Source organism: Vipera ursinii, assembly GCF_947247035.1.
Source record: "Vipera ursinii genome assembly, chromosome: 1".
In the NCBI taxonomy this organism is placed as follows: Eukaryota; Metazoa; Chordata; class Lepidosauria; order Squamata; family Viperidae; genus Vipera; species Vipera ursinii.
In genome coordinates, this window is record NC_139512.1 from 244,957,534 (window position 1) to 244,968,655 (window position 11,122).

At 39.4% G+C, this 11,122-nt stretch overlaps 1 protein-coding gene across 2 annotated transcripts in view; it reads right to left on the minus strand.

The window, feature by feature from the left end:
• Window positions 1-8,353, minus strand: part of EPHA7 (EPH receptor A7) — a 178,847-nt gene extending 170,494 nt beyond the window's left edge. For both annotated transcript variants that reach the window (XM_083348159.1, XM_083348160.1), the window contains exons 1-2: window positions 8,042-8,353; window positions 3,307-3,371 (exon numbers count right to left, since the gene is read on the minus strand). In XM_083348159.1, the coding sequence (XP_083204285.1) occupies window positions 3,307-3,371; window positions 8,042-8,138 (162 nt within the window). In that variant the 5' untranslated portion in view covers window positions 8,139-8,353. The remainder of the gene's footprint in view (window positions 1-3,306; window positions 3,372-8,041) is intronic.
• Between the last annotated feature and the right edge of the window lie 2,769 nt (window positions 8,354-11,122).

The following is an 11,122-nucleotide window of genomic DNA, read 5'->3' on the forward strand; positions in this document are numbered from 1 at the left end:
TCCAAAATATTGCAGTAGCAATTCTCTAAACAATGGGTCACATTCTTTTATTGAGGTAAACTATTATTGCTGTATAAGCCCAGGTCCAAAATAAGTGGTTCAACATAAGAAAATTTATTTCATTTTCCGCCAGCTTCTTAAGAAGGGTTATTTTAAAATTTCAGTTGAGTATTCAAATCTATTCCAACAATTGTTCTATAGTGTTTCAACTGTATTTTCTAAGGACTAAAATTTAAATCCATTTGGTAGAGAGAAAAATCACATGGAACTCTACTGGCCAGCTCCAGAAACAATAGGATTCCAAGTTGATTGTAGGGCATGGTAAACTTTATTGGAGCCTTTACCAACGTGTGTACATATATACATAAAATTCTATAAATGAGTGTTTTCTGTTGCATCAATTTGGGATATATGAAAATAATGTATCCTCAAAATTTTCTAACTCTTATGTGCAAGAAATGTAATTCTCTAACTATAATGTCAGAAATTTAACATGCAGGCAAAATCAGTTATCAAGTTTTTTTTAAAAAAAAAAGTGTGATCTTGTTTTTTTTTCCCTTAGGAAAAAAAAGGAACAGTAAATTTTCACATAATCTCTTAATCACAAAGACAGCCATTTCTGAGTTAATTGTTTTATTCTCTATTTACTCATTTTATTTACTAGCCAACATCTAAATTATTGATTCATGGGTTTTTTAATCATTCAACTGACTCAATTCAGTTTCCTGGTCCATATTATTTCTTCTTAAATGGACTCACGTATAACTTTACATAAATGGAGTTCACAGAACAAAACTTTATTTTGCTCTCTTTTACTCCGTCAATCTCCCACCACTACCACCACCCAGTGCCCACTATAGAGTGTTCTGTCATTACAGAAACATAATTGAATATAGTCCAGCTTTTTTTCCTGAAAGAAATAAACAGTACTTGTAAGTAATGAGATTGTTACTTCATAAGTAAGATTACCCTCAATCTTAATAAAAGTAATGTCCCAAACATGAAGAAATAGCTAATTGAACCTTAGTAATTTTTTAGCAAACTCACATGAGAAAATATTCCTATAATTCACTTTTATAACTATTTTTCCTGAAACAGCCTGAAATTATGAAATGCCATCTTGGATGAGCCATTGCATGATCGTAACATTTTGGATGGGTTATATGTAACGTGACTAACCTTTTATACTGAAATAATCTATTTTCAAATAAAATTGAATAATTTTAACTGACATTAGATCAGTTTTATATTTCAAATTTACTCAAGTAAATCTTAAATCGTCAATATATTTCATTCTAGTATAAACAAACTGAAGTTGAATTACCAAAAGCGGCAAATATTTAACCACTAATATGGCTAATTTTCAAAGTAGCTATATGAATTTAGAGTTAAATTTAATTATATTTGCAATGTTTTGCTGATATTAAGTATAATCGTTGTATCTGATATACCACTGAAAATTGTGTAGCATAATAATAAAAATGTTTGGTAAATTTTACATTGTGTCCTAAATATTAGATGTCTTGCAAGTTCAATTGATTATTTAGGACTCTGTACACCTGTAATTCAAGCAATAAGGAAAGCTGACTTAATGCCATTATTGCCATTACAACACTGACATAACCATTGATAATAATGGCTATTTTCCGGATTCTCTCTTCAGTAAATTGTATTAAATACTTTTATAATCCTAACATTAATCACTACTGATTAATCATTATTGATCAAACACAGTCGTAGTTGATGCCAGGAAAGAAAACAAAGGCAACATCAGTACCAGGATAGGGAAGGAGCTGTTTTAGACATTAATCCTGATTACTTAATAATTAATAAATTACGATAGGCATTAAAACCATGCTCACTCTTACTTGCCACTTAACTATTAATAATTCAAGGAATGCAACTATTAACTAAGCACAATACATAGTATTTACACTCTAAAGGTATAGAGACTTTTTCTTTACTGAACTGTATTCTATGGAAAGCATATTAAAAAACCCATTAATCAGATCACTGATTTTTAATAGGACATATTTGTAAGTGTAATATAAACAGTCAGTAACTATTGCCTGTATAGTATATACCCTTGATGAATGGAAACCTTCTAGATCTTCTGCAACTCCCACAAATTATTAGAGTTGCTGAGAATCAATGGCTGCTTTCTTGTCAACTACAATGAATAAATGTTACAAAACTATTAAAATATTGTAATAACTTTAATATTTTAAAATAGTATTTTTTTAAAAAATCAATAAAACCTTACCAAATTTTGTTTTTTAAAAAAGAAGCAGAAAATAAACCCAGTGGTTTCACTACCCCATCATTGCAAACCTTGATCATCCAAAAGTAGATTACACACAATTGTGAATTATCAGACATTGCCCATCCTTGAGCTATACTTGGTTTACTTTTCAACTTTTTATCTCCCTCTCTCTGAACCATGCATATGCTTTTATTGTTTCAAAGCTGGACTATCATAGTTTATTCTGAAATTGTTCTAATCCTCTTCTTAAAAGGCTTCCTTCAGTGTGAAGTGCTAATACTTAAGTTAATTCTCATTTAAGCATTCAGTTAACGTTTCATACATTCCAAAAGTGATTAGGCTTGTTTCCACCCAGTGTGTGGATTGATTTTATGATCTTGCTTTTTAGTCAACAGACTTTCAAGTTTTCATTCTTTTTATTTGCAAGATTTGTCACACTTCTACATCCCCACTCAGAATTCACTTTCTTTTGGTTCCAGATTTCCTTATAAGTGCCAGATTAAAGGCTTGATTGTATAAACCTTTATTTGAAACTTGTATTAATATGAATTACTCTAAATAATAGGCAGTAGAAATCCACTTACAATAATCAAGCTTCAAGAAGTATTTAGAAAATACTGTACTTATTTGATTGCAGTTTCTAAACCTAATGTATTCAGTTGTATGATATCACAGCTACTTAAATAATCTTTGAAATAATTATATATTATTCAAAATTACACTCTGTCGCTTCGCCACAAGGGTTTTACAAATATTCTTACTATATTAAGAACTGAAGCAGTAAGTGTAAATGAGTTCCAAGTCTGAAAGTTAATTATTTAAAGCAATAATGAAACAATTATTCATAAGGATATTTTCAGAAATCAGCAAGATAACCTTGCTTTGAAAAATTGTCAATTAAAGATACAAATTTCTGCCTTAAAGCAAATTTGGCCTTGAATTAGAAACTTTACAAGAATGTTTATGCACCTGAAATATTAATAATGTATTAATAAAATGTAACTCATTCTGATTTTGGATTTTGATTTAAATGATATGCTTACCCCATTGGGAGGAGAAGAAATCCATTCCAACTCTGTCTGTTGTGCTTTAGAATCCAGCAATATTACTGAAAGAAAAAAAATCTATGTATTAAAATATTTTAAGAATTGTACACTCATGTTGATATTGTGTAAGTTAAGGGCATTAAACTACTTTACCTCGAGGTTTTTATTCAAGAATAAATTAATATCTTAGCAGCTGGTTGAACATACTGAAAAGTGACTGATTTCACAAGGATACTTTAGTAAGTAATATAAACCAAAGGAAATGTAAAGGAAGTGGCCGGGATCTCCTTTATACTAGAATACCTTTATAATAGTAACTTTTTAAAATGAAATCTATTCAACCTTTATTTCATGACACAAACTTCCTAAGTAAACCAACTTATGTACTGTTCTAAATGAAATGTAATATTTAAAGTCTTTTCTGACTTTTACTCAAATTTACAACATAAGGATTAGTATATCAGTAATATTGATATATTCAGTTTTCACTTATTCAGCAAAGAATGCATCTAAACAAAACTATACAACTTTGTTGACACATTACTTCTGTTGTTTTATATGTCCCAAACTGTTGGTCAGTGCTGAAACTGCTAACAATCAAATTAATAATTAAAATATTATTTCAACAGCATCATTTTGTCAACCATTTATATTAATCCAATATTTATTCATGATTTGTTATCATAACTACATTTTGTCACCCACCATACTAAGAAAAATATTTCTATTAACTATTTAATATAAAATATATGCATGTATTACACTAGTTAGTAATAAATTCTATTAACACTTTGCACAAATATATAGATGTTCTCAGTTTTACATTTAAAATACTTTTTGTAATTGTAAAATTTGACCCTTAATCTATATAAAACAAACCTTGATTATAATAAATGGAATATTCAAGATTGGATTTCTTAAGCATTAATGTTATAATACCTTAATAATAACAATAATAATGTAGTTAAAGAGGATTATATCATAACCTGGTCTCGTGCATATAAAAGTTAAAAGTTAGTGATTTCAAAGGTATTTTCAAATAGGCATAAAGAGTGGCAGTCTTACATATTGTGAAAATATACTGAGAAAACCTCACGTGTACCTTTGATATCATTTTATGCTTTCTCAGTGAAGAAAGTTAGGCTTCATACAAAAAAACATCATTTCTACATAATTACACCACTAATTAATCCAGATAGCTAAGGGATTCTTTCTATGATGTTAACAGTTTTTAAAAGAAATTGATAAAAGAGTTAAATGTATTGGGTTGCTATTCAAAAACCAGGCTAATAAGTTCAGCTAAAGAAAAGTCATTCTACATGTTAACCACTCCATGGCCCTGAAACAGACTGAAGAGCAATTGTAATTTTGAAATACTTTTCACATTCATAGTACTCAAATTAAACCAATTCCAAAGTGAAAAGTAAAAACTTTTTTAATCTTCCTGAACATGCAAAACTATAATTTTAATAGTATCAATGTGTGCTGAAAAAGGTAAAACTCTCTTCTATGATACTGAAAGATGAACAGCAACTTTCTCTTGCAAGAGCTGAGGAATCCTTTTTATTTATTCTTGACAGTGAAGTTCCCTAAAGTTTCTGCTAAGGGTTCTAAGCAGAACTTTTTTCTTTTCAAACCAGAGACCTTTGAAACAACTCAAATCAAGTCATTATCAGAAAATTGAGAGGGTGGGGTGGGGGAGCTCCTATCAGATCTGCACCACACATTTTCACCAACACCAAACTTTCTCCAAAAATCAGAGGGCAGGATCTCACAATGCTACTCTAAAGCAATGTATAATTTTGTTATGCTGATTTCTTAAAGGGAAGATATAGGTTTTTCTCTCCTGACAAAACTACACAGAAAAGTCACAATGTGACAGAATAACCCAACAAGTTAGATAGATGTTTAATTTTTTTCAGAAAAGCATAGTGCCTTCCCCTGCCCAATGTTAGTTCAGTTTCAGTGACTGAAAACTGAGGGGAAGCCATGCAATCTGTTTTGGGTCATGCATGCCTTTATCTTTATCCCTCTGCAAGGGCAGACAGTGGCTAGTAGTATGGACAGGAAGAAATCTCAGATTCCCTCAGACCTAAAGTGCCACACTGAGTATTTGCTTAAAAAGCAGCAAGGATGCCCTTCCGATTTCCTTGGGGAGTGTCACTATGCATGTGGCCTGAAACCCTTACTTACTACTAATTTCCTCAACTTAGGCCAATATTAGTTAACACACTTCTAAAAGAATAATGAAATCTGCCTACATAATGAAGGAAATACCAGTCCATAAACCCAGCCATAGGAAACTTTAGGTTCCCAAAGAGAAAGCAGATAACAAAGGATGTCTCTCCCGGGGGGAGCAGGGGGGGCGCGGTGAAGTGAGTCCTAATCTCACCTGACTACTCCTACCGTTCAAAGGGAGAGCAGCATCCAAGTGTCCGAAAACCATTTTTTCCACCCAGGCTACGCTTCCTCTTCCCGCTGAGCAAAGCGCGGAATTTCTCATCCCCCCCCCCCACACACACACAACCCGCCTTTCTGGGCTGTGCTCTTGCAAGAAGCGGCCAGTTCCCGCGCTTCTCCTTACTGAGCTGCTAAAAAGCATCTCTCTCGCGTGTGTCTCACACAGACACAGAAAACACACACACACATATCCCTCCACCGCCATTGACTCCACTTTTCCCAGCGTAGCACCTGAGACCGGCCGGGGGGGCTTCGTGTACAGGCGAAAACAAATACCGATCCTAAGGGAAAAAGCGCCGCCAGAGTAACTTCAATGGAGGAGGTGACCCTCGGTTTTGCCAACCTCTACTTCGCCCCATTCAGCGTTGGCTCGCTGATTCACACATTCACGAGGGCTTCTTAACCCCTCTTTAAAAAAAAAAAAGGAAAAACAATCTGATCTCCGATCCCTCACATGCACTTTTTTTTTCCTTCCTAAAGGAGGAAGAAAGCAGATTTACGGGTAACTGACGATCGATCCTTCTGAGGTATTCAGAGCCGAGAACAACTACGAAAGTTGGAAAGTTTTGCGAGCCCGCCTTGCCCAGGTAAACGTGACAGTTCTTACGAGATCAGATCTCCTTCCTATGCAAACTCCTTTCTTTGATGAGCCCAGTCCAAATGAGAGCCAGTTCCTAAATTAGCAGGCGATTGCAAAGTTAGCACCACAGCATATGTGAAATCACACACCTTCAATTACTTCCCACGGACACTCCAGGACTCCAGATGGAAGGTGCTGTTTGCTTTTTCTTGCATATCTCGCCCTACTCCAGAGTTTTGTTTTCAGCCTCCTCTCACCCTCCTCCTCTCCTTTCCCGAGGTAAGAAATTTAATCTCTCAGATAAAGTTTTCAAGAGCCCTTGATCCCATTCCCCCACCATACGCATGCAGATGGACTTCCATTTTATGTATAATAACGCTTATTTCATCTCCGAGAGCCTCTCTTTCCCATTTCCAATTGATAGTGAAAAGCGTGTTGTTGTTGTTTTTTCTATGCTGCCCATAGCTCAAAAAAGAAGGGGAAAAACAAGTCACCGGGGACGGGGTGGGCTGTCTCAACCCCCCCCCCCAAAAAAAAATCTCTTTATCGGTCTTAACGTCGTTTCGATTCTCCCCAAGTAAGAAAGCCTACGACTTTTGCCTATGGCGAGAAACACTGCCTTCAAAAGCTCTGTCCCTTTTAAAACGGATCTGGCATTAATGGGGGTTTTCGGAGCCCCGATTGCTCTCGCAAAATATATATATATATGTGCCGATAGATCGGTCTATACATAGAAACATATTATATACAGGACGACCCCACCGAAGGTGGTGAGACTGTAATGCATATTCATCGTACATAGGAAAGCGGCATATTTATACAGAGATACGCGGCGTTATCTGCGTACGTGATGCAAATATTTCCAGTCGCGGGCGCTGCGCTCCGCGCTTCTTCCGTTTGCTAACTCCATGCCCTGCGAGATGCGATCACACCACCAGCCCAAAAAGAACAGATGGGTCTTTTATTATTAGCTATTTACAGGTGACAGGGGTGGCTATCCAGAAAGACAGCTTACTTTTCCCCACCCTCCCTAATTCATTCTTAGGGCCGAAACTCCTCTGCAGTCCTGGAGCAGGTCGCTAGCTTTATACCCGACACCCACCCACCCACCCACCCCCTCCACTTCAAACACCGGCGGTGTCGGAAGCCGGGAGGTAATCGCCTTGTAGCCAGATGTCTTTCGAGGGGTGAGAGGGTTAAATCTGTCAACCTATAACATTAACCGCGATAGAGGAGCCTACCCGAGAATCCTACCACCACTCTCCCTCTTCTCTTCCCCCCCCCCCCGACACCTCACCTCACTAACTGGCACATATGGAGATTCAAAGCCTTCCCAGACCTTTTCATCACGTGCAGCTAACCCAGTTCAGAAAATGCGCCGGAGTCTCGGAGGCAAACACACACACACACACACAGACTCGGGGGCGCGATCCTGACCTGTCCCTTTAGCAATGCCTGGGGACGCCGGTTGACTTCAAGGAAGGAAGGAAGAAAGGAAGGAACTAGGCGGAGGCGCTCGGCAACGGGGCTGAAAGGTGCCCGACGCTCTCCTTTCATCTGGATTGCAGCGGGAGCCAAGGGAGAAGCGGCATGCAGTTGCCATCTCGAGGAGCGGTCCCGAAAAAGCCCTCGTAGCTGGGGGGGTGGGGGGTGAGGAAAGAGCGATAAACTTTGTGGCCAGCATCACCTTACCTTCTTTTGCAGCCTGTGCCTCCCCCGTGTGTGCAAACTGAAGCAGCCAGATGTTACACAAAATAATCCAAGAAGGGAGCCTAGTTGGAAAAACCATGGTGCGTGAGCTGGAGCTATTTAAATAAAGCTAAGGATCTGCATATACATTCGGAGAGACTGCGCTTGGCGTCGGTTCGGCTGCTTCCTGCTGCTCGGTTTCGTATCTAAAGGGCTTCTGCCGCGATGTGTTTTAATTTGCGGGGCTCTTACGCAGCGCTGGGCGGCTGCCTTCTCGCTTTCCCTGCTTGCTTGCTTGCTCGCTCTCCGTATTTGCTGCCTGCGAGTCTCCGACTGCAGACCGACGGGTTCGCTCCACACTCCAATAATATCAATAGGCGCCAAGGGGGAGGAGGGAGAAAAGGGGCAGGACCAATGGAGAAAGAACAGCCCGTCCTTCAAAATGACTGGCGGGCCACGCCAACCTAAGAGAAAGCGGAATCACGGCCGCCGGACCACGACTCGTTCCCTCTCGAGAGGCGGAGCTAAGCGGCTCGTCCAATAAACGGGGGGGGGGGGAAGCGTCAGGTTGCGGGGCCGGTCTCAGATTCTCTTGTCAGCGGCTTGTATTTTCCCTTTGGAGTGCCCTGCTTTCCATCCAGCCGGCGCAGTTTGGCCGGGCGGAGGAGCCTGGCAAGTTTGTTAGCGGGGAAAAGAAAGCTCTTGACAGGTTTCTTTGGAAAGAAAAGGGGGGAAAAAAAAGAAAAGCCACCAATCAGCAAGCTTGGCTGGCACAAATCTTCGCTCCACGAGGAGTCAAAAAGGCAACGCCTCCAGCTTAGCCAGCCCGGAATCTCTTGAGACGAAGGAGGGGCGCGAAGAGGCGGCAGCTGCTCCTATCTTTCCCCCTATTCCTGCGGGACAAGCGAGAAGGAAGGAAAAGCAGCGAGTGGTTCTCCCGGCCTTGAGCGGGGCTCCACCTTGGGAGAAGCAAAACCCTACCTGCTTCCTTCCTTCCTTCCTTCCTTCCTTCCTTCCTTCCTTCCTTCCTTCCTTCCTTCCTTCCTTGGCGGGATAAACGCCCGGCCCCCAAGTAGCCTTCAAGGCTTCCCTGTTGAATGAAAAGAAGGGGAAAGAAGAAGAAGAGGAGGAGGAGGAGGAGGGGACTCCCTCCATCAAGAGCGCCGTCTTCCTTTGCTCCCTCTCCAGAGGGAAGGCCAATGAGAGGCGGTCGGGGGGAGGGGGGCTGCGTGGTCTGTCGGCTGCACCCCCTTTTTCTAAAGGGTTCAAGTTGGGGCCCCGTCCCTTTTTTGTAGCTCTGCTGGCCGTCCTTAAACGGAGTCTGCCGGGGTGTTGGGGGAAAAAAATATATATAAGGGAAAAAAAATTGGGAGGGAGGTCTGCAGGACGGTAGCAATACTCCTAAATTGCTCAACCTCGCCCAGAAAGGGGAGCAGAAAGCCGGGCTTTCTCTCTCTCTCTCTCTCTCTCTCTCTCTCTCTCTCTCTCTCCCTCTCTCCCTCTCTCCCTCTCTCTCTCCCTCTCCCTCTCTCTCTCTCTCCCTCTCTCTCTCTCCCTCTCCCTCTCCCTCTCTCCCCCTCTCTCTCTCTCTCCCTCCTGCGGACCTCAAGAGGGGGCGTTGTTTTTCAAAAGGCCCCCAGGGGTGCCTATCCCCGCCCGCGCGTTTTTTTTCTTTTTTTCCAGACGCTGCAGTGGAACAAGAGAGAAGAGTTGGCTGTTTACGTTCTTGTGCGGATGCTCGTCGCAAACGATCCCTCCTCTCTCTCTCTCCCCCTCCTCCTCCCCCTCCGCTTCCTAGTGAAAGTGGTTCGTAAAAGCTAGCTTTAACGTAAGGGAAAGTGATCGCGGCGACTCGGAAAGTGAAAACACGCGCGCGGTTGTAAATACACGGCTCGACTTTCCGGGTCTTAAAAAATGGTGCCACGATGGAATTCCAGCAGATGATTTTGGGGGACAGAGCTGCAGTGGTGTGCGATCCGGGGGTGCTTGTGTTTCCTTGAAAATGTTGGGTTCATCAAGTCCGATAATGTCCGTTCCTTATATAGCCCTTTTGTAGTTGATTCTGTTGCTGCGTTGGTGAGCTACTTCTACACAATAGCAGAGTAGTCGGCAAAATACAAATTCTGATAATGTTATTATCTCAGAAATCACATACATCAGGGTCATTACTATTTCCTGACCTCAGATCCTCGTCTTGTTTTTATGCATGATTTTCTCAAAAACTGTATTAGATGTAGCGGGAGTTATTTTCCAAGCTTCTAATATCCCTATCCACTGCTGGCTAATACTATTCCACAACTGAAATGAGGTTATATTTTTGTATGTAGATCATTCTAAAGTTGAAATACCAAGTCTGTGTGTGTATTTGATTACAGTGTCTAGTACCCAAATAGGTTTGAAACTGCAGTTATCCTTAGCATTCAAAATATCAGAATTTTTTTTTAAAAAAAATCAGATTTTTTAAAAAGATTTTTTTAAAAAAATATGTCATTTGATCTGCCAGTTACAAGTATTTGCAATAAAATACTTGGTTCTGTTTCTGAAGCAACCATTGTAAAGCTTTTAAATTGCTTTTAATTTAAAACAACCTACATTTTTTCTTGATTTTTTTTGAAGTAAAATTATTTTTACTAGCAATATTTTTGGGGTAGTGCTTTCTACTGTCTTCAGCACTACAGTATTTGTGAAGAAATCAGTTTAATGATGACATAAAGCTAGTTGCTATTTAGCATTTTTTCCTCCTGGAAGATTCAAGTAGAGGCAACTTCTAATCAAACAAGAATTTTATTGCTTTCTTTTGTAAAGAAAGTTGTCAGTTTTTTAAAGTTCAGCCCAATGATGCAAAGCATGCTTTCTCAGCAACATAAAGGTGAACAACATCTTACTGTTGTTTTAGGCATCTTAGTAATGCCTTTGTATAAATTAAATATAGAATAAATCCCTTTTTTTGTCAACAACAGCAAAACAGAGTTGCTTTGTTAAAGAACCCAGTTTCTTACTGTAAAGGAAACATTTGAATTCCGGGATGTGAAAATGATTTTAACAGAATGCAAACTTTAGTAATATTTATTTTGTTTTTGTTTT